At 40.1% G+C, this 23,435-nt stretch overlaps 3 protein-coding genes across 4 annotated transcripts; all 3 read left to right on the forward strand.

Moving 5' to 3' along the window:
• The first annotated feature begins 289 nt into the window (after positions 1 to 289).
• fkbp2 (FKBP prolyl isomerase 2) lies at positions 290 to 3,514 on the forward strand. Its single transcript, XM_086162034.1, has 2 exons — positions 290 to 821; positions 2,410 to 3,514. Exon 1 carries the CDS (start codon positions 374 to 376, stop codon positions 788 to 790), a length of 417 nt encoding a protein of 138 aa, XP_086018160.1. The 5' UTR covers positions 290 to 373; the 3' UTR covers positions 791 to 821; positions 2,410 to 3,514.
• A 722-nt stretch (positions 3,515 to 4,236) lies between these two features.
• ncbp2 (nuclear cap binding protein subunit 2) lies at positions 4,237 to 7,112 on the forward strand. Its single transcript, XM_086161602.1, has 5 exons — positions 4,237 to 4,395; positions 5,352 to 5,438; positions 5,624 to 5,718; positions 5,845 to 5,983; positions 6,557 to 7,112. Exons 1-5 carry the CDS (start codon positions 4,321 to 4,323, stop codon positions 6,653 to 6,655), a joined length of 495 nt encoding a protein of 164 aa, XP_086017728.1. The 5' UTR covers positions 4,237 to 4,320; the 3' UTR covers positions 6,656 to 7,112.
• Positions 7,113 to 9,903: 2,791 nt separating this feature from the next.
• On the forward strand, positions 9,904 to 22,759 carry uhmk1 (U2AF homology motif (UHM) kinase 1). 2 transcript variants are annotated; one of them, XM_086162109.1, is made up of 9 exons: positions 9,904 to 10,325; positions 16,620 to 16,749; positions 17,061 to 17,253; positions 17,335 to 17,532; positions 18,626 to 18,720; positions 18,803 to 18,879; positions 18,974 to 19,072; positions 20,969 to 21,057; positions 22,469 to 22,759. In XM_086162109.1, exons 1-9 carry the CDS (start codon positions 10,037 to 10,039, stop codon positions 22,613 to 22,615), a joined length of 1,317 nt encoding a protein of 438 aa, XP_086018235.1. In that variant the 5' UTR covers positions 9,904 to 10,036; the 3' UTR covers positions 22,616 to 22,759. The 2 variants fall into 2 exon arrangements, with proteins under 2 accessions (XP_086018235.1, XP_086018236.1); XM_086162110.1 differs by having other exon boundaries at positions 10,024 to 10,325; positions 16,651 to 16,749.
• Positions 22,760 to 23,435: the final 676 nt, after the last annotated feature.

The following is a 23,435-nucleotide window of genomic DNA, read 5'->3' on the forward strand; positions in this document are numbered from 1 at the left end:
AGTTAAACATGAAACTGGGTCATCAGACGGAAGTTCCTGTCGAACGCGAGACTAACTTTTTTTTAAACAATTTTATTGCACAATAAACGGACAAAACATTTAAACAAAGAAACATGGCTGAATAGATCGAATCTCAATGATGCAAACAGGTAGGGGGAAACAGAAGGACATTCATTTTGTATGCAATTAATTAACAGTAAGAGTAAAAATTAATAACTTAAAATAATAAAATTAATAATAAGAACAATGTAAAAAAAATTAAAAAGGCGAACTTCACGCACGGAAGTTGTGCCGGGAAGGGTGACGTATATCCGGTTTGTTCCAACACGTCTGCTCCTCTCTTCTTCCTCCCCGGGCCCGACGAGCTGTCGCCATGCGGGTCCTGTTGTTACTGGCGGTGACGGTCGCGTCGCTCAGCCCGGAGCTGGTGCTCGGGGCCGAGAAGAAGAAGCTGCAGATCGGCATCAAGAAGCGGGTGGACCACTGCCCCGTCAAGTCCCGGAAGGGCGACGTGCTGAACATGCACTACACCGGGCGGCTGGAGGACGGGACGGAGTTCGACAGCAGCATCCCGCGGGACAGACCCTTCACCTTCACCCTCGGAACCGGGCAGGTGATCAAGGGTTGGGACCAGGGCCTGCTCGGGATGTGCGAGGGCGAGAAGAGGAAGCTGGTCATCCCCGCGGAGCTCGGCTACGGCGAGCGGGGAGCGCCGCCGAAGATCCCCGGAGGAGCCACGCTGATCTTCGAGGTGGAGCTCCTGAGCATCGAGCGGAGGTCCGACCTGTGACGAGGCCGAGGAGCGGAGCCGCTCTCCGGAGGTAAGTTCCCGGTCACGGTGGTCTCCGGGTGAACCTTCCAAAGCTTTCCAGCTTGCGTTCGGATGCGAGAACAGGCATGTGGACAATATTGAAACCACTGACCATATATTTTTCTCATGCGATAAAGTACAGGGCTTTTGGGCTAAAACTCAAAAATGGGTTTAAGACAATTTTCCATCGTCACCAGGTTCCTTCTCAAGGGATGACATAGCATTTGGTTTACTTCTAAGCAACAAAAGAGATGAACTTTGTGATAATGTTATGTTAGACTGGCCAAGTTCTTCATTCACAAGAACAGAATGCAAAAATGTTCCCCAAATTTTATGTTCTTTATAAACGATTCTGGGTTCTATAAAAAATCCTTTAAACTTATGGAAAAATCCAAAAATCAAAAAATATACAGTTTGATGTCTGAGTTCCCTTGTGAACCACCAAGTTAATGCATGCTATATTCCCCTTGCAAGTTTTTTTTTCCCTTTCTTTTTAATTTTATTTTTCTAACTACTTATTCAATTATTTCCTTTTACTTTCTTTTACATTTCTCACAAACCGTTAACACTGTTAACTTCTGATTACTTACAGAACAAATGTCCTTATGTCCTTTGCTTCCTCATCCCCAGTTGCTTCATTGACATTCAGTTCTACCTTGCCATGTTTATTTGTACATATGTATATTTGTTTGTACTATTTATGTTAAAAAAAAAAAAGAAGAGAACAGGCATGTGGACGCGTTTCCCTCCCGTCGCCAAGTTCTTCATTCACAAAAACAGAATGCAAAAGTGTTCCCCCAATTTTATGCTCTATATAAACGATTCTGAATTCTATAAAAAAAAAACTTAAAACTTATGCAAAAACCAAAGACTACACAGTTTGATGTCTGAGATTCCTTGTGAACCACCGCGTTGAATACATGTTATATTCCCCTTGCAGGTTTTTTTTTTAAATTATTTTTTTCTATCCATTTATTTCACTATTTTCTTTTACTTTCTTTTTCATCTAGTATTAAACATTTCTCACAAACCAATGTTAACTTCTGATTACATACAGAACGAATGTCCTTATGTCCTTTGCTTCCCTATCCCCGTTTTTTTCATTGACATTCGATTCTACCTAGCCATGTTTATTTGTCGATATCTATATTTACTTATGCTATTTGTGTTCAGTGAATAAATAAAAAAAAAAAAGTGTTTCCCTCCGTTGAATCATGACATCACATCCGGATAGTGATGACCCAGTCGGAGGAGGCCCTTTTCCAGGGGAACCCGCTGGTTGTAGCAACCATTCCCCGGACCGTGATACACTCAGCAAGTGGTCTCGTTCGTAGTGTCAGGTCAAATACAAAAGGAAACCTTTGAAATGCTTTCTTTCAATGTTTGATCAAAAGTTTAACAAAAGTTCCTGAACGCGGTTTGCACAACCAATGAAATCATGTCATAGTTGATCTAACGTTGAAACGGAAAGAACCTTCAATAAAGCCCGATTCTGATCTGTCTGCCTGTCCTCTGAATAGAAAGACAAGCCACATGTGACACTGAAGTGAAATTATAAGAACTGTAGATTTTCAATTCTTTCTTTTCTTATGTTTCAGCTTCCCGAAGGTGCTGGAACATGTCAGCAAATCATCGGACCAGTGCCTGAGATGCAAACGTTATGGAAATAGATGACATCACAAGGCCAAGCTGCTGTTTGTTTAATATCCTCTGATTTTCTTCAAACGATGTCGAGTAGTACAAGAACACCTGGATGTATTTGTTCAGCTTGATGAGTCAATGGTCCGCCGCTGGCCCGATAACACACTTCCAACATGTTTCATCTCACTTTTAATTTTCTATCAATCATAAGGGAGTTGGGCGTGCATTCTTTTTGTGACAGTACAGTTTAGGATATTAATGTTCACGGGATAAAACTTTGTGGCTCAATATTCAAATTGTGATAATAAAACTTGGACCTCATGGGGGTATTTTGTATCTGATGTGGTTTTTACAACTGGTTTTGAACATCATGACCAAGACATTTTGCTCTGACCTTAACTTGTAAAATTGTCTCATGTGTTTGTGTGAACCCTCTAACACGTCCTCTCACTTGTGAGATGATTTATATGCTTTGATATTTTTTGAACACAGAATGGTTTACATTCATCGAGATGCAGGAAAACTCCCATCCCACGGATTTCAGGCACATGCATATATGTAAACGATAACACATAAACACAATTAATAATAATCCATTTTACTTCAAGGCGCCTTTCTTGACACCCAGGACACCGTACAGACACGCGCATACAAAGATTAAATGCTCATAACTGACAAGTAACTGTCGAGGAGTCGCAGTTGGTTGCACCAACGTTCACTCACAAAACATTAGTATGACATAAGAAAGCATTAAAGTGTATGGTCTACAGTCTACATCTATGGTCTGTGTGTGATCAACAATCTTGGAAAGAAAAAAAAAGTCAAATGAAAAAAAGAATGACATGGTTATATTAGTGATTTTCAATGTAAAGGCATTTTCATTTAACTTCAACAGTTTTAGATTGTTTTTTTTTTTCATAATTGCTTGATTCTCACATTTACTAAGAGCAGACATGCGGTGAGGCCGGGGACTGTTGAGCCTCAACGTAGATGACGGCTGATTGCTGGCGTGCGCTGCACTAAGACCATATTGCTCCCTCTCTGTGTGTCGCAATTAAAATGTTAAACACTTTTGCTAGATAAACTACATTTCCATGCATGTTGCTAGTTTCTTTTGCTGAGCGATCGTAAAACGCCTGCAAAGAGTCGCTAAGTGAGGCATGCAGTTCTCGTACCTCACCAGCCATGAACCTCACCACACGTCACTGCGTGTGTATATTTTTCCGCCCCATAAAAGTTTTTTTTTGCTCTCTAGAAGATGTCTTTTATTTAACAGACAGCGAACCACGGAAACTCAGGGGGTCTCTCTCAGCACTAACAGTTAGCCTGAGTTAGCTTGTGAACTACCCCGTTATGGTAACTAACAGTGCAGGTTGCTATCACACATTGAACACAATATTTTACAGTAATTCAATCATGGAGTTCTCTTTTTCTTTTTTCTTTTTTTTTTTTACAAATTTTTATTGAACACAGACATTGTAAACAGATAATACATATGTACAAACAAAAAGCTAAATAGAATTGAATTTCAATGATACAAACAGGCATGAGGTAACATAAGGACATTTGATTTGTATGCAATCAATTAACTGTAAGAGTGAACAGGATTAAAGGCTTGTGAGAAGTGTTTAAACGCTAAAGACAATGAATAATAATAAAACAAGATGAACAGATAATATGATGCCCATAATAAAGTATCTGTAGAAAATGTTCCAGCACAACTAACTGTCGGCGACAGGGGGCGCTACTCAGCGGACGGGGAAGCCAAGTGTTTCCAGCCGGAGCTTTTTAGAGGACGGACCGGAAGCGGAAGTGCGTCTGCGGCGTTCAAACGCCAACACTGGGACTCGCGTATCCGCTATCTCAACATGGCGGTGAAGTTGAACGCCCTCAACAGCGATTCATACATCGACATCAGTCAATACAGAGACCAGCATTTTAAGGTAAGTTTCTAAAGTCGTGTGAAATGAAAGGACGGTGAATCGGCCCGCTGTTAGCAACAAGCGGCGGGCTGCTGTGTCCGGCGTCCGACGCCGCAATCCCCGGGGACGTGGAAGCGTGAGACTTGGATATGCACAATCATCGTCTTGAGAGAAATAATTGGAAAAGTGAGTTGAAAAATAACAGCTTGGTTATTAAAAGCTGATCGCCAACGTTAGACGTTGCTGTCCGCATCTCAGGCTCGCTTGCAGTGACCGCGGCGGAGCGGCTCCTGGTGGCCTACGGAGGATTTGCGTTCATTTCCATCGGAAAGCTGTACATTTGGCAGAAATGTGTTACCGTGATGAAATCAATGTCAAAATCTACGTGTGTGTGTGTGTGTGTGTGTGTGTGTGTGTGTGTGTGTGTGTGTGTGTGTGTGTGTGTGTGTGTGTGTGTTAGGGCTCTCAGTACCTAGATGTCACTGTCGTGATTAAAAGCAGGGTCATCTGTGTCTTGCCATAAACCGCTGTCTGCATGTGTGCGGCCTTCTTTACATTACATTATAGTTATTTGGCAAACGCTTCTTTCTAAAGCAACTTACAAAAAGTGCACTTCAGTCACTGAAGATCCTAAGTACCAGTAGTCGGAAGTCAGAAGTGACCACTCAACCATGTGGCCATCTCAGAACCATATTCATACATACATTCATTTAACCGTTACATACATTAATTTCATCGTTTCACTTCTTGCATTCACTTCTTGCAATGAACTGGCGTCCTGCCGCTGTTCCTCCATCACACTTGTCATCCTGGTAAAAGCTCTGAGAAGCTGACGGTTGCAGACTCCAGCTGTTCATATTTTATAAACGACTCCTCGTTTTTTTTCACGTTGTCGCCCGTTGGAACGGCGTCCTCGTCATTCTGTCATTTGTCTCTTAAGTTCCAGTTGATGAGCCGTTCTGCTCTTTGTGTTTCAGGGTAATCGCTATGAACAGGAGAAGCTGCTGAAGCAGAGCCACACTTTGTATGTGGGAAACCTCTCCTTCTACACCACAGAGGAGCAGGTGGGATATGAGACTTCATTGTCTGTGAGGTTCAGGGTTTGTGTGAGTCGTGTATCAAATCCAGCATTGAGGTCCTGGAAGATACCCGTATTAGAACAATTTCAGAAAAAAAACATAGAAGTTGAAGTCATTCATGGGTTTTTGTTATTTAAAATGGACACTCTTGTTCCCTATATTTCGAGCAGGTACATGAACTCTTTTCTAAAAGTGGAGACGTCAAACGTATCATCATTGGCTTGGATAAAGTCAAGAAGACGGCCTGCGGCTTCTGCTTTGTCGAGTATCCTTTTAAACACAACTATCATAGGTTGAAAATCCCCGGCAGTCCCTTCCTGTGGGAGATGCCTCCAATCGAATCATCAGGCTCTCGAATTACTCTCAAGGATTCTTGACCTGGCCATTATAGATACTACACACGCGCGGACGCCGAACACGCCATGCGCTTCATCAACGGTACACGGCTGGATGACCGAATCATCAGAACCGACTGGGACACCGGGTTTAAGGAGGGACGGCAGTACGGACGCGGAAAGTCTGGAGGACAGGTGAGGAATTTGGGGCGGACGTGTTGATCACGTGCCGCTGCTCTATTCCCATGTTCTACTGGGTGACTGATAGCCTTGAGTTTAAACTGCGTTATAAGCGTGTTTCTTGAAAGGAGACATTTTGGGGTCTTTATACACACACACAAATGGAAATGAAAATGCATGCTTCGTGAAGTCATATATCCCCCCATGCACCGCACGCTACTTCTACGGGAGAAAATGGAGTTGGCGGCTGCTTCCCATATTTGCGAGACCTCTTGAGGCTCAATATTGATCCATGTATAAGGCGCACTGTCAGTTTTTGAGAAAATGAAAGGCTTTTAGGTGCGCCTTGTAGTGCCGAAAATACAGTACACAACATGGCTTTGACACAAACACCCACGACACCAATGGTGGCAGACCAGCCATGCAAGGCGCTGACCAGGCCATCGAGAGCAACCTGGGTATCGGCGTCTGGCCAGAGGACACACTTTGACATGCAGCCAGGAAACAAACTGCCAACATTCTCATTGGCGGGACACCAACTGAGACTTGAGCGCCCTATCCGTCTAATTGAAAATGTTTCCTATGTAGGTACGTGACGAGTACAGGCAGGACTATGACCCGGCAAGGGGTGGCTACGGAAAACTGGCTCAGCAGCATCGAGTGGCCGAGGGCCGCAACAGTTTTTAAACCGTGGCATCTATGCTGAGGGAATCTTCCAGCAGTGCCGGCCACAGTCTCCAAAAACACACCCTCTTACTTCGAAAGTCACCCTCAGGTCTGCTTGGACAACTAGACTCCAAAGTCAGTATTTTTTTTTCCCCTGGATTGTTTCCTTTTGCCATGGGGAAACAGTAGGACGGACTGAACTACTCTCGTGTGTGTGTGTGTGTGTGTGTGTGTGTGTGTGTGTGTGTGTGTGTGTGTTTGTGCCACTTCCCATCTGTCTCATACATAGAATTTGAAATATTGTAAGAGGATGCCGATGTAACGTTTGGTGATAAACTTTACATTTTTGTTATTAAGTTTTCATGTCTTTATTTAACAATTTTCTGCTGAGAAAGGAATCATGTCATATTTTCTCAGGTTTTTGTCCCTTATTGTTTTACTTTTATAAGAAAATAAACCTTTTTTTTTTTTTTTTAAACATTCCAGTTTTTTTGTTTTTATTACTGAATTTCTGGGCTAACGTGTTTATTAACAGGATTATATAAAATATCCGGGCTGATATTTTACTGCACCAGGTGGAGCCATGAGAGAAGCAATGATGTTTTTGTGGGGGCCGAGGTCAAGAGACAGATCGGACTATTGTTCGGGTTCGGGCAGGTATGTGAGGTGCTCGAGAAGAACACTGTTAAAGATAAAACTTGATGGGACATGAACATGAAAATGCACTGCCTTTAGTCAGAATTTTTGATTGTGCCAAACTAATAGACAAAGAAATGTTGAGCTGAAGAGGAAAGCAAAATTGGCATAAGTGACCTAATCAGAGTACCTCTGTAGGTTGCTACTTCGCTCTCTCTCTCGAAGCACCCAACGGTTGTGGGATTTCATACAGTTGGATTCACTTTAATTTCCAAATTTTCTTTTTTCGGTCAGGTGACCAATATAAGGGTTCTGGTCTCTTCTCGATTTTTCCAATTCCACGTCTTGATCTTGGAATCAAGATCTTGGAATCCAAATGTTAGTGAGGAGTCCATTCTGGTATTTCAATATTCTTGTCAATGTGTTTAAAATATAAACACAAGATGTCCATCCTGTGGTAACAGAAAAGAGGCTAACAATTTATTCACCCATACATTACTTCATCAAGTTATAAACAATTTATTGCTGGTGAAAAACAGCATGGCTGATTATGAGTGACCAACGAATTACCATTAAAAAAGGTAATTAATCCCAGACAAGACAATCATTTAAGAATAAATACAATTCTTGGGATGGTGAAAACCTCAAACATCATAGGAAATGTTATTTACCATAATGTTTTATACAAGCAAAATAACTTGTTCAAATTAGCATTATTCACAGAAAAAACAAGACTTCTTGGCTGAAGTAGCCACACTAAAACCAGTACCCACCAGGTCCCACAAATGGAAACTCTGGAAATATAAACAAAATGTTAAAGGAAGTGCACTGTTGGATGCTATCCTATTCTACCTCGCCACTATGTGTAGGTGAATCCTGCATGTATGTTGATGAAGGAATAGGAGAAGATATTTAAGCCTAAATCAGCATTTGATTCAGCAGTCAAAATAAAGTATACAGAGCTCTGGGTCTGATCTTCTATCCCCAGACAAATTAAAACTGTCAGTTCATGAAGTCTGACCATGTGTTTTTACAATACAAAGAAATAAATGTGCAGTTGTAGGTGTTTTCTTCTCATTGTTGTTGACAGTTGCTGTGGTCTTCTCCCCAATTTGCAGCGCCCGTTGATTGGCCCGTTGTTATCTGACCCCTTACATCTTTTTGGTTCCTCAGCGCGGGGGCTGCAACTTAAAGTTCGTTATGTTCACAGCACTCACCTCCTCTATCTAAGGAACCCTCAGTACCTACTTGTTTGTCTTTATTTATCATTAATTTCTCTACAATCATGCTCCAGTACTCAAGGCTCTCTATTGCGGTCAAGTATGACAGTTTTGGACATGCAATGCGCATTCTTATCTGTACTTCTCCATCCTGAGATGCCCGTGCACATAATATTGTTTCGGTTGAGGACACATTGTTCTGCTTACACATTCCTGCTCTTCATGACATCTTAATGGACTTAATCAGTGATTTAGCTTAAGGAATAATAATGTGTTGATGACTAATAGTGAGTTGATAATGACTGTGCATGAATGTAGAGCTGCACAAATTTGGTCTAATTTTATGAGACCAACAAAAACATAAGAGACGAGGACAAACCTACACAAAAAATTCACACAACCTATAACACTGTATCCTATAACACCCCCCCCCCACACACACACACACACCTCCTCATACACTCAGCGTCTTCAGATGTCGCCAGTGAGGTAATAAATGATTAAAAAGATGAATAAATAAAAAGCAATAACCCTACAGTGGCTGAAAGGAGATAAAAAATTCAAAGCACATGATGAAACATAGTGAAACAGAGTCATGGAAAAGAGCAATTGAATCATGCTGGCTAAATGTGGAATAAGAGGAATAAGAACAACTTTATTTACCCCAAAGGAAATTGTTGTGCCAGAGTTTCAAGTAAAACATAACAATAATAAATAGTAGTAGGAAAATGTATAAACAGTATAAAAAAAGGGGGGGGAATAAGAAATACAACTAAAACTAGTAACAAGTCAAGGCTATAAAGTGTCTTAAGGTCTTAAGTACCTGGTGAAAGATAAGGAGTGCACAAGAGTATGAAAAAATATAGCACATGCAGCTGTTATGAAATGAAATATTTCAGTTATGAATATATATACAGATAAATTATTACGATTTACAGTAAGTGGGTCCCATTTTTTTTTATGGTTTAAGATTTTGAGATTCCCTGCGGCTGAAGGGAGAGGAAAATCTCAAAATCTTAAACCACAAAAAATTTTAAAAAAAATCTATGAATGTATATAATGTAATGTAATGTAATGTAAATATTCCATATCATTAAATTGATTCATTTTTTTATGCTGTATCCTTCCTAAACAGAAGGGGGCAGAGCCTCGAAAATATTACGTACGAAACTTGCAGAGAGAAGCCAAAACGGAAGTAAAATGACCACATTCTTTACAGGAGCTGTTGTCGTAAACTGTGTTGACATGGAAACGTTCCATTAAGATACAGTAAAACTAAAGCTTGTCATTACTATCGAAGATTAGCGTTTTAAGAGCATTTTTCGAGCTTTAGCTTTCGAGCTTTTGGTAAAAGTGACGATAATAGCGGCCAACTGGGTTAGTTATCGTAGCTTTGTCAACTACCTGCCGAAGTTGGACGTTGTTCTGAAAGTTCACCGCTGTCGTAAATCGTTTCAGTTGGGAGATTAGCGATATGCCGTCACAGCTGCTGCCGCCTGTCAACTAGTCAGTTGATCCCGTTTCTTCCCCCCCCCGCCGTCAACCGATGGCGCATTGCACCTTCTTGGAGTGCAACGCTAAACTTCATGCCCGACGACCGGAAAACGAAGCCGTGGACCACAGCGTGACACCGGTGTTGTTCGAGATTTTTGGAGAGTTATGGACCGTCCAGTCTCGCCTCGGACAGGGAGTCTCAGCCTCCGTTTATCGGGTCAACTCGGGAAGAGCCGCCGCCGCGGCCGTCAAGGAGTTCCAGGCGGACACTCAGGGGGGAGACTACGGCTTCCACAAGGAGAGGTTGGTGCTGGAGAACATCCAGGGTCACAAGAATATAGGTAACCGAAAATGTTGCTGACGGGTTGATATTCGGTCATTTATAATCCATACATGTTAGGCATCTAGTCTGATAAAGTGCAATAATTATTCAGAAATATGTACCAAATCGTTTCTATTATTATTTTTATGATGCATTGCTATTTAGTTAAATTGGACATGCTTTATTTTCTGTTTTAAATTGGGAATTAATGAATGTCTTTTTTCTTCAGTTCTGTATTTAATTAGTTGAATTTGATAATTAAAATTAGTTGCGTCTATGCATAAGAGATGACAGCAGGTGTCCTTTGGAATACCCTATTTTGTTCTTATTTTGCTTTTGGCTTTTCCCTTCATTAGTCACAGCAATGACTCAACCTCCTCCATCTAATCTTATTCTCTGTATCCTCTTCTCTTACACCTGCTAACGTCTTTTTCTCTTTCACTCCATCCATATATGTATTCTCTTTGGTGTTTAAATTACAACCTCAGCATCCCTTGGCCAATATGTTCACTGTACCACCTCCGTACATACCCAAGCCATCTCAGTCTGGCCTCTCGGACAATAACCTCAAAGCATCCGATGGAATAATTCCTGATCCTATCCGTCCTCATCGCTCCAAAAGAAAATCTCCAACATGGTCATCTCTGCTACCTTAAGCTCTGCTTTCCATCTTTTCCTCAGGGCCACTATTTCTAAACTGCACAACATCACTAAACTCACCTCTGACTTGTTTATCTTTCCTTTCATTCTGGCTGATGCTCTTTTATACCTCATTACCACTGACATTTATCACTACCCATTCCAACTTCCTTGAATGTATTTCTTACCTGTTTTCTACAGCCTCCATTGTTTTGGATGGTTGACCCTAATGCACAAATGCTGACATCTGTTCTCAGTGTAGTTTCCATAACCCTTTCCCATAACTTCATTGAGTGGCTCATCAACTTTATTCCTTTATAGTTACTGCAATTCTGCACATCTCCCCTATTCTTAAAAATAGGCACCATCACACTTCTTCTCCATTCCCCAGGCATCATCTCACTCTCTAAGATCCTGTCTAACTGGGAAGTCTACTGCTGCCTCTTATACATTTTCTTCCCCTTATAGGTATATCATTAAGAATAACAGCGTTTCCCCTTTTCATCCTCTTCAATGCCCTCCTCACTTCACCTTTATTAATCTCTGGTACTTCATGGTCCACAATAGTCACCTCTTCTACCATTCATTCTCTTTCATTTTCTTCGTTCATTAGCTCTTCAAAGTACTCTTCAAACTCACTTGAGAATTTTTTCTTCTCTTCTAACTTACATCCCACCTCTGGGGCACAGCCACTAACAACATCTAACATTATTCCTTCAATTTTTAGCTTAAAAAATCTATCTGACACTCTTTGCAACTCCTGAACAAACTCCTCCTTCAAGAAACGCCTATTTCTCTTCCTATCAGTACTGTGAGGGTACAACTTAAAACCCTGTTCCTAAGCTTCTAACCTTGCTACCTTTCCACCTGGTCTCCTGGACACACAGTCTATCCACCTTCCTTCTCTGCATCATGTCAACTAGCTCTCTAGCTTTTCAATGGGTGTCCCATCCCAGTATTCAAAGTCCTTCCTCTCAGTCCCAAACTCTTGCCCTTTCTCTTCTTTCTCTGCTCTGAGCACACAATCAGTTGCCCAATTTCCACTGGTTTCCTGTTGGTTATCAACATCAGTGCCGGCCGTTGTTAAGCTGGGCCTCGACCGATCTGGTACGGAATTCGTACATTTGATTTGCAAATTGGGTTTTGGCATACGTTTTAGCCCATGCCCTTCCTGACGCAACCCTCTGCATTATCCAGGCTTTGGACCCATCGTATCCTGGGGCTAGCAAGTGTTTTTGTTTTCAATTCTTGACTGCAATATTTGACACTGTAGCTTCTGGTGAGTTAATGCTGGTGCAACTTGCTGCTGCTGCTGCTGCTGCTGCTGCGTGCTGGTTGATCGCCATTCACGAACATGTATTCTTTGTAAGCGCGTGTCTGTACGGTGTCCTTGAGTGTCAAGAAAGGCTGATATGTTCTTTGTCAACAAAGTATTTATTATTTACATACAAATGTACATATTTTTATGTGAGAGAGGGGGAGAGAGAGCAGTACGACAGTGTTATACCATTTTTTGCTGCAATTTTTTAAATAAAAACAATGATGATTGTAATTATTTACTATCATGTTATTTTGGTATTATTAGTTAATTGTGTGTGCGTGCGTGAGTGCGCGCTTGTGTGTGTGTGAGCGAGAGAGAGAGAAAGATATCTGGAGTTCTGTAGGCTGACGACTTTGTGAAAGCTTGGTAATTGGGTTTTAGACTTTCATTTGTTGTTTTTTCTCCCACAATACAGATCATAAACAATTTGCAATTTATATTTTGAATTTTTGCAAAACTTTATTCCGAAGTTGTATATCATCTCTTTAAATGTCAATGCTAATTAAAATCTCGATAGAATTCTAATAACCGTTAACTTTCAAATCATAAGGAAATACAAATTAAAAACATTATCAGTGTTATGTGTCACTATTTTGTGTGATGACCATCGCATTTGACCTCAGAGAAGAATTCCATTTTAAGTAAGGGATGCGCAACCTTGTTTAAAAAAAAACGTTACGAACTGTATAAAATGTGTTATGAAAACGTTGCAGTTACTTCCTAAACCCAGTACGACTGTATGGTTAAAAAAAGTTAATGCAGAGGCCATTAATAATCGCTTTTTAATTGGAATTGAATTGGAGTTGTTCAATAGTCTGAGTTCTTTGTAGCCATATTTCATAACTTACAGTGTGCCACATTTTTTATATTGGAGTGGGATCTGTACTTCAGGTATATCGGTTGTTGTGAAACCTTTACCGACCATTTGTCATTTTTGGTGCTTTCACAGAAGTGCCAGTTTGACACACTACCCACACACTGCCCAATATGATTGCTGGCCTGCCCAAATGTCAAATAAACTCTCTAAACACTCTTTCTAGCCAACATATCTCTAGCAACAGCACAACTTTATCTTGTCAATATCAACTGGATTGTTGAAAAATTTTTAACATGCCAAATTCATGCCTTGAAGAGTTAAACAATCACTGAGGGTCTGAAGGCAAAATTGGGTCCAACCCAAAACAACCATACAGTAGCCAATATACTGTACAGGAAGGTCAAAGTGTGCTCCCATACATTCAACAATTGATAACACTTATAATAGTGTGCAAAGATATCTGGTTGTAAACCATGAAGTCATTTTGTTTCAAGGGCATTTGTTTTGAATCTGCTCCAGCAATAAATCACGTTTATTTATTCATAGATGCACTATTAGGCCAAAAGTATTCACCTACCTTGACTTGCATATGAAATTAAGTGGCATCCCATTCCTAATCCATAGGGTTCAATATGACGGTGGTCCACCCTTTGCTGCTAGAATAGCTTCAACTTTTTTGGGAAAGCTGTCCACAAGGTTCAGGAGTGTGTGTGTGGGAATTTTTAACCCATTATTCCAGAAGCGAATTTGTGAGGTCAAACACTGATATTGGATGAGAAAGCCTGGCTCTCAGTCTCCACACTAATTCATCCCAAAAGTGTTCTATCAGGTTTAGGTCAGGACTCTGTGCAGGCTGGTCAAGTTCATCCACACCAGATTCTGTCATCCATGTCTTTATGGACCTTGCTTTGTGCACTGGTGCACAGTCATGTTGGAAAAGGAAAGGGCCCGCTCCAAACTGGTCAAAGAAGAAATAGGCAGGTTTAATCCTTTTTGTGTTGTTTCCTCTGCGTTCTCCAATTTTTTGTCATAGTCAAAAACTTTCATTATCTATTAATTAACCTGTGCTTAGGGTTGAGGAGATGCTGGAGCCTAACCCTATCCCGTCATTGGAGCACACCCTGGCTTGGTCACCAGTCAATTTGAGGACCACATATAGAGACAACTCTGTCATTCACACAATCCAAGGAATTTCTCAATCTTTCCAATTAAGCTTCAGCATGTTTTTGGACTGTGGAAGAATCGCAGAGAAACCCATGCAGAAACAGAAAGACCATGCAAATGCCACAGAGAAAGGCCCCCTGTTGGAATAAAAGCATGGCCCTGCTTGGTGTGAGGCATAAGTGGTAACCACTGCACCACTGTGCTGCCCTAGGCCATAAACATACAGTAGGTCAATTGGAGAGTCTTAATTAATGTGTGAATGAGGGAGTGAATGGTTGTATGTCTATATCTGGCCCTGGGATCGACTAACCCAGGATAACCCTGACTCTTGCTCAGTGATGACCAACCACAACCTTGATGGCAGGACACGTAGTAAAGATAATGAATGAATGAATTAGATGCAGCCAATTAAATCAAATTAGGGTCTGTGTCAGAATCACATCACTGATGAGGGCTTGGGATAATTTGATCCGTCTGAGAAAGTAATTATAAACTGTCTGGGTATGTCGATACATGCTAGAGAAGGGACTTAATAGGGTTAGATGGATGAGGTTGATTTATTGTTACGACCCTGAAAGGAAAAGCCAAAAGAAGAAGGTACAGTGGCTTGCGACAGTACTTTTACCTCTTGAACTTTACCACATTTTGTCAAGGTACTACCACAAACATAAATATGTTTTATTGGAATTTTATGTAAAGGACCAACAAAGAGTTTTACATAATTTTAATGTTTTTAAAATAAAAAAATAAGAAATGCAGTGTGCAAAAGTATTCCGCCCCCTTTTCATTGTGTGCAACCAGTTGCCTTCAGAAGTTGCCTGATGATTGCTGAATGATCAAATGTTGACCTAATGACTAAATAGAGGTCACTTGTTTGTAATGTAATCTCAGACACAGCCCTTCTGTGATGCCTCGAAGGTTTGTTAAGAGAATATTGGGGAATTGGAAAGAATAATGAAGTCCAAGAAACACACTAGACAGGTCCGGGATAAGTTGTGGAGAGAGTTTAAGCAGGGTTAGCCTATAAAAAGATTTCCCAAGCTTTGAACGTCTCACAGAGCACTGTTTGGTCCATCATCCGGAAATGGGAAGAGCAAGGCACAACTGCAAACGTAACGAAACACAGCCTTCCACCTAAACTTACAGGCTGAATAAGGAGAGCAGTGGTCGGAGATGCAACCAAGGGGCCCACGAGGACACTGGACAAACTGCAGAGATCCACTGCTAAGGTGGGAGACTCTGTCCACTGGACAACTACTGGTCATGCACTTCACAAATCTGACCTTCATGGAGGAGTGGCAAGAAGAAAGTTGCGAAAAGAAAACCGTAAGAAGTCCTATTTGAGGTTGCGAGAAGCAATGCGGGGAGCACAGCAAACATGTGGAAGAAGGTGCTTTGAAGATGAGACAAAATTTGAACTTTTTGGCCAAAATGCAAAAGGCTATATGTGTGACAGAAAACTTTACACTCCTCATCACTCTGAACACATCCCAACTGTCAAATATGGTGGTTGTGGTGGAAGCATCATGCCCTGAGAGTGCTTCTCTTCAACAGGGACTGGGAAGATGGTCAGAGTTGATGGGAAAATGAATTGAGCCAAATACAGGGCCACCTTGGAAGAGAACCTGTTGGAGTCTGCAAAAGACTTAAGACGTGGTTCACCTTCAGGCAGGACATCAACCCTAAATAAACATAGTAAGGGTTTTAAACAAAATATTCATATCAGAATAGACCAGTGAAAGGCCAGCCCTAAATCAATTCAAGAATCTGTCAAGATCTTAAAACAGCTATTCAACACGGTCTAATATGACTGTACTTGACCTGTTTTGTAAAGCAGAAAGGCAAAAAATTTTGTCTCTAGATGTGGAAAGCTGGTAGAGACAAAACCCAAAAGACTTGGGGCTGTAGTTTGACCAAAAGGCGGTTCTGTAAAGTATTGACTCAGGGAAGCTGAATACTTTTGCAAACTGTACTTTTCAGTTTTGTTTTTAATGTAAAGATACATTAAAAACAAATAAATCATCCTGCTGGAGATTTATTTGTAAAGATAAATTAATAAAAGTGTGTACGATTTTCTTTGTACTTCACAACCGTGGTTGTCTTTCACCTAACATTCCAACTAAAAATATTCATGTTTGTGTTTGTAACATAAAAAAATGTGGAAAGGCTCAAGGAGTAAAAATACTTTTGCATGTCACTGTAGTCATAAGGCAGATATTTGAAAGTGCTCAAGTTGAATTTTGAGCCAAGTGTTAAAATACTTGTTTTACAAGTTATTCACCTGTTCACATTCTCCATAATATTATACAAAACATATTTTGATTTTCAAAAAAATGTAGAAATATCTGACTGACAGCTTTATCCTTCCACAGTGACACTCTACGGTGTGTTTACTAACTACAGCTGCACAGGCGAGGCCACTCGCTGCCTCCTGCTGGAACTGTTGGACGTCAGCGTGTCAGAGCTGCTGGTGAGGGGTAGTGAGGCACAACGGGGTAGCAGGTACATCATCCAATGTGTTTCTGTTGGTCTGTTTCAATTTTTAACCTCAAAATACAGGGGACTCAATACTTCAATTAAATCTAAGGAAGTCAACTTAAGCCACTCCAAAATAAATGTTCAAAATGCCGTCTGTGCTTGTTTCTTGAAAAATCCGTTAAAATGTACTTCTTTTTAAAGCTATTCATGTTATTGACAACAAAGTGCCTTTCATTTCATTTATTCAAAAATTGAGGTATCCCCCATAAATAGAATGTAATCCTTTTAAGTTGTAAAATGCCTGAAACGATTCTCTTTATGTAATAATCCGGCAGTGTTAGAGCACAGCAGGGTCACTCCATTTGGCTGGTTCAGCACTGTGGACGAGACGTCTTGGAGGCTCTGGCCTTCCTCCACAGAGAAGGCTACGTACATGCTGACATTAAGCCCCGCAACATTCTGTGGAGTGCTGATGATGAGTGTTTCAAGCTCATTGACTTTGGCCTTAGCTTCAAGCAGGGACACCAGGTCAGTCTTTAGGACTTAAAGCTGAGTAATATGGCCTTGCTCTAAAAGTCTTGGTTAACTTGTGGTGTTCTCTTTCTGCAGGATGTCAAATACATCCAAACTGATGGGTACCGAGCACCAGAGGCCGAACTGCAAAATAGCTTGGCCCATTCTGGCATGGAGGAAGAAGGCCACACTGAGTGCACAGCTGCTATAGACCTGTGGAGCCTGGGCATCATCCTGCTGGAGATGTTCTCCGGGGTCAAACTCAAAGACACTGTACACTCAAAGGAATGGAGGGTGAGTCAATCCAGACAATGCTGACTTTATGTCCTGTAGGTTTTAGAGCTTAATTATGACCATCAATTTTTCTTCAAGCTCTGGTTAAACGGATAAAGAAACATGGTGGCAATTCAAGACAAACAATTAAGTTAATATAAAAAGGCAAAGTTAAAACCCATGAACTTATCCCATAAATCGCTGAAGGTCAAAGAGTAAATCATGAGCTTTTTTCCTCAATGTCTGAAAGGAAGGGATATGTGACACATGAAACATATTTTGAAAATGTGTTAACCGGTTAGCTCTTTCTCTGGAGGGTCCTTTGGTCTACATTAGTGCTTCTCGATTATTTTCTGTTACGCCCCCCTCAGGAAGAAGAAAACATTTCTCACCCTACTCTCCGCCGCAACTATAAATAGTATCATTTGTTTATAAAGTTGTTAACTTTATAAACAAACCTCTACATAACATTGTATCTTAACATTAAAAAAAGAAAGAAATATAGATCAACTTGCAACGAAAAATGACTTTATTAACATTGTTTTTTAGTCTGTAACAGAAAAGATTTAAAGTGCAGCAGTTTACCTGAAATTTGCCACCTATTAAGGATGTGCAATTACACTTTATTCTAGTACATCAAAAATGAGCATGTTCCCCAGGGCCACATGTCCCCCCCAGTATAGCTAGAACATGGATAGTTGTTTTATCTTTTTAACACCCTTTAGTTTTTTTTTCTTTTTTTTTCCCACCGTAAAAAATGTTGGTACCAATTCTTTTTTTACTTCTTGCAATGCCTGGTATTACAAATGCACTCAACTTTTTTGTGTAATATTTGAGTATGTTGTTAGTATGTTGGTCTTTGGATGCTTCTACAGAATTGAGCATAAAATGCACTACTGCTTGTTGAACTCACAAGGCTGCAATGCAGAAAAACATGCAAATCACACATTAAGCGGTCAGATGTTAAAGGCTACTATTTCAGCTATTGGGCCTTGAATTATTACCATTTCTAGTGGTGGTTGAGTATCTGCACTTGCAGGACACATAATCCTTTCTCAATTTGTTTGAAGTTGGTAAGCTAACACGTGCCCTTCGTTTACATCGGTTCCTGCAGGACAACAGCTCTGCCATTGTGGATCAAATGTTTGCAAGCAACTGTCTGGTTTGCCCTGCTATTCCTATTTATCACCTCCGAGACCTGATAAAGAGGTAACCAGTTCACTGTCCAGAAAAACTGGGCTGTATGTCATTTAGTGGATTTGATGATCTTTGTGTGTTCCTTTGCCTGCAGCATGCTTCTTTATGAGCCTGAGCAGAGATGCACTGCTGAAGCTGCCCTGCACAACCCTTTCTTCAGTATTCCCTTTGGTAATTTCCGCAAACTCAAGCTCCATTGATCTATCCCAGGTGTCACCTTTGATTCATCTGTTCTTTGTGTATGTGTGTACGCACATTTCACCAGCTCCACACATCGAGGATCTAGTCCTACTCCCCTCCCCTGTCCTGCGTCTGCTGAATTTGATTGATGATAGCCAACTTCACAATGAAGATGAGTATGAAGGTACTTAACATGTCGATCTTTGTCAAACCATGATCTGGATGACACAGAACCTCCGTTAACTCTAGTCTACGGAATCTAGTTAACATCTAGTTAATTGGTCAGCCCACTGTCTGGGGTTTCCCAAAGAATTATCTGTTCCACATGCTTAAAAATGTTAGATGATAACTGATTTATCATCTGCATAATATAATTTGTTCTTACACTATTAGATGGAGATTTATTCACAGATTTTTAGTGTAAGGATGCTGGATGAGACAATTAGGAGAAAAATAATGAAAAAATTATATACTTACTTTTGCACAATCCACAATCTTAACATAGACTAGCTCTTCTTCGAAATCTGTACAATATGTCATATAATGCACACAGTGAAACAGACCCAAATTTATTTTCATTATGTTAGTTGTAGGCATGGTGGTAAACAATGACAGATACTCATTTAAAGATGCTCAACTGTATGCCCAAGCATTTTGTTTAATTTGGACTGACAGTTACTTTTTACAAAGAGAAGACTTTTGTTTCATACCTTTCGACAAATCGACATGTATGGTTTCTTGATGGTATTTTAGTGTAATTTTTACATTTTATCCCAAGTCACAAAGTCAATGAACACCAAACCGATATTGTGCTGTTCTCATCATCCTATCTAACATATTAGAGATGAGCTGATTTATTTGCTTTTTTTATACAATTTGTGTGCTTTCTCAAGTAAAATAAAAAATCACATAGGGGATTAGTCCTCATTCAATAAATAGAACACACCTGAATCTAAAGCCAGACATTTTTCTTTTCGCGTTTATGTTCTCCCCATCACTTCATTTACTTTGTTGTTATGTTGTCCTATTATTTAATTTTAAGTTTTTGATGTAAAAAACGCTGAATAGTGTTTGTTTATGCACTCATTTGCAGCCTTGCTATTTCAGTCCAATAATCAGAATACGGATCAGATCATCTTTATTTGTCCCTGAGGGGAAATTGGAGGGCACAAGGGGTAGCATAGCAACCTAGAGCAGATGAATACAATAAATATATAAAATAAATATAAATATGTCAAGTAAAGGCTCAATAAAATTTGATAAAAATAAAGGGAATTAACTCAACCATCAATGAGGTGCCTTAAATAAAATGTATTATTGTTATTATCACTTAATACCACATAATACACTGGAGATCTGCCAAATAAATCACCTGCAGTTTTAGTAGTTTTTCTTTTGGTCCAATGTACTAATGGTATTTTCAAAGGATTTGTGAAATTGCTGAGAAAATAATGAAATAATAAAAAACTGAAAGACAGGTTTGATATCTATAGCAGCATGTTAGTAGGATGAAATTGCATTAAACCATAATCTGACATTCTTAATATTCATTAAGATGCAACAAGATATTCTAATTGTTCACTCTCCCATTCAGAATTAGAGGGCAATGAAGTATACACAGCTAACCTACTCCTGTATATGATTTTGGACAGTGATAAACAAAGAACGCAGAAAAAAAACACAGACACAGGAAATGCATGCATCACAGAGAGGCCCCTGTAAACCACTGAAATCAAACCAGAAAACATATTGCTACAGGCAGGAGTCCTAACTGTTGCACTACCATGGTGCCCAGAATTTTAATAGTGTGTAACAAGATAAACAATCGTTAAATTGTTTTGCCATTCCTTTTGTAAAGTAGATGAAGGATCCCGAATTCTGAGAATCATTCTAGGATCCAGGATCTAGGACATTTAAAAATAAAACTTAAAAAATGTAATAACATCTTGAATAATTGAAACCCATATGTATAAACGTCTTTGTTTTTGATAGTAATGCTAGTTGTGATTATGTGATGTCTCTGTTGTTGTAATGCTGCTTCCAAAAGTCTGCTCAGGGAAAATCTGTCCTGTTTCTCCAGACATTCTGGAGGATATGAAGGAAGAGTGCCAGAAGTACGGATCTGTGGTTTCTCTTCTCATTCCTAAGGAGAATCCAGGCAAAGGACAGGTCAGGAACAATTTATACTGAAACATTGATATTTTTGTTTAACGGTACATCCATCAAGGGACATGGTGAACTTCCTACTATATTAACAGGAATACAATAATATTTGAATGAGAGGGTTTTATAATGTGATTAACGGTCAGCATCATATAAAGTTACAGATGCATATGTAGTCTTCTCTCTGCAGTATATTGTTTCCATCTGTAGTTGTGTATATTCCTGTTTATAGATGGAAACACGCTGTGTGTGCCCCATCAAACAATGAAGCCTGTTGTCAAGTAAATTTCAAGTCTCATCTAGGACTACATGTTACATTGCCTTATTTGCACATGTGAGACTTGCTGCTTTGCCAAATGAGTTGGAATGGTGGGTTTCTGACCTGGACTTGAGATTGTGGCTCAGTTGACGGAATACTTCCAAGGCCTTCTCAATCCCGATAATATGCCTTCCAATGAGGAAACAGAGTTGAGGGACTTTGAGGTGGATTCTCCTATTTCTGGGGCTGAAGTTGCTAAGGTAGTCAAAAAGCTCATCTGTGGCAGGGCCCCAGAAGTAGATGAGATTTGATGAGATTTTTTAAGGCTCTGGTTGTTGTAGGGCCTACAACAACCAGGGGTATCAAACTAATTTTAGCTTAGCGGCCACATTGAGGAAAAATCTATTCTCAAGTGGGCCGAACAGGTAAAATCATTGCATATTAACTACTGCTTATGTACCTATTGTTTGATTCACTCCAGAATCCTGGCATCTTTTAGCTTTGTGAGCCAGATTACACCCATTCGTGGGCCTGATTTGGGCAGCAGGCCTTGAGTTTGACACCCCTTATGTAGGGCTGTCTCCTTGCCGACATATATCTGCAGATTTATGTCGGCTGTGTCAAAGGCGGAGGCAGTGCCTCTAGATTGGCAAACCGGGGTAGTGATCCTCCTCTTTAAAAAGGGGGATCAGAGGGATGCTCCAACTACAGGAAGATCGCACTCCTCACCCTCCCTGAAACCTTGGATCCAGGAGCAGGGTGTTTTTTTTTCTGGTCATGGAACAATGGACTACTTCTATACCCTCAGCAGGGTCCTCGAGAGGTCCGTTGGAGTAAGCCTACATGTGTTTTGCGGACCTGCAGAAAGCGTTTATATTACAAGTCAACTGATAAATCTGAAAAGGAAGAAAATCTCAGTGTATTACATAGAAGTCAACAGAGATCTCCTCTTATAAGGAGGACCTCTGTAGTACTTCTGCTTGCCTCTGTCCAATAATTGCCTCTGTCCAATAAATTATGCTTTGACAGCTTAAGTCACCAACGCGTGGCTTCGCAAATGGTGAATTGGCCTTTTGGTTTATCTGTTGATGTTGATTACTTTTGATCAGTCATCAATACCATAGTTTAGACTAAATAATGCATGTCTGTTTCCACCAGGTTTTTGTAGAGTTTGCCAACTCCAGTGACTCCAAAGAAGCCCAGAGGCTGCTGTCTGGCCGCACCTTCGATGGAAAGTTTGTAGTGGCCACCTTCTACCCTCTCAGTGCCTACAAGAGGGGTTACCTATATCAGACTGTGCAGTGACATCCCAAAGAAACTCTTCATTTTTTGCATGTAACAGTCAGCTGCAGGGTGTTGAGCTATCACTCCAGGGTTAAAGTGCATTGACTGTGCACTCATACTGTAAATAAATATAAAACTACTCTATTGGAATTAAAAAATGAAAAAGTGTTTTGTTTTGTTTTTTTTTTTTTTTTTTTTTGAAAAGCACAATAAATACCCTTTAATCTTTGCAGAGGGATTTCTTAATGTTATCCATTGTTATCCATGTCATTTCTACTATGATTTTGGTTTCCCAAAAGTGAAGGTTGGCTACCAAGTTATTATTTATTTATCTCCCATCCATCCATCCCAAGAAAATTGATAAGAATACTGGAGATTTAGTTTAGTTAATGATGTGCTGAGAACTTACTGAGGTGACTATTACAGATCATCAAAAAGTACTCCTACTGTATTTTCAATGCTAAGCCATTCTAAAGAAGGGTTAAAACTACTTATGACTCAATAGTTTTCAAATAACTCTAAATAGTCTTAAAATTCTAAAAGTTGAAATAAGCTGAAAGACATTACGTTTTTTATGAATTATTCCAGCCATGTTGGTAAATGAAACAAAAACATTTATAGTCTAGGGAGGTAATGGACCAGCAATGAGCCACACTTTTCATTTTAAACTGAGTGTATAAAAGTTGCAGCTGATTAATGGTTGCTCCAAACCTAAAGAAAGCAAATATAAGTACCACTGTGCAATAAAATAGGCTATGGCTAGTGAAAGGGATAGTTCTCCTGCACTTGTGAAAGAAACTAATGCGGCTATTTCAGAGTATTTTGTTGTACTCCCAAAGAT

The sequence above is a fragment of the Fistularia commersonii genome, chromosome 16, assembly GCF_037954325.1.
Source record: "Fistularia commersonii isolate RoL2024-O1a breed Wild chromosome 16, RoL_Fcom_v1.0, whole genome shotgun sequence".
In the NCBI taxonomy this organism is placed as follows: Eukaryota; Metazoa; Chordata; class Actinopteri; order Syngnathiformes; family Fistulariidae; genus Fistularia; species Fistularia commersonii.

What these genes read in the sequence shown, in the direction of transcription:
- fkbp2 (XM_086162034.1), top strand. Translation starts at nt 374, where the DNA reads ATGCGGGTCCTGTTGTTACTGGCGGTGACGGTCGCGTCGCTCAGCCCG.
- ncbp2 (XM_086161602.1), top strand. Translation starts at nt 4,321, where the DNA reads ATGGCGGTGAAGTTGAACGCCCTCAACAGCGATTCATACATCGACATC. An exon ending in TCTACACCACAGAGGAGCAG is followed by an intron (nt 5,439 to 5,623) that starts GTGGGATATGAG and finishes TATTTCGAGCAG; the next exon opens with GTACATGAACTCTTTTCTAA. An exon ending in TGCGGCTTCTGCTTTGTCGA is followed by an intron (nt 5,719 to 5,844) that starts GTATCCTTTTAA and finishes TGGCCATTATAG; the next exon opens with ATACTACACACGCGCGGACG.
- uhmk1 (XM_086162109.1), top strand. Translation starts at nt 10,037, where the DNA reads ATGGCGCATTGCACCTTCTTGGAGTGCAACGCTAAACTTCATGCCCGA. An exon ending in GAGGCACAACGGGGTAGCAG is followed by an intron (nt 16,750 to 17,060) that starts GTACATCATCCA and finishes ATAATCCGGCAG; the next exon opens with TGTTAGAGCACAGCAGGGTC. An exon ending in CAATGAAGATGAGTATGAAG is followed by an intron (nt 19,073 to 20,968) that starts GTACTTAACATG and finishes CTGTTTCTCCAG; the next exon opens with ACATTCTGGAGGATATGAAG.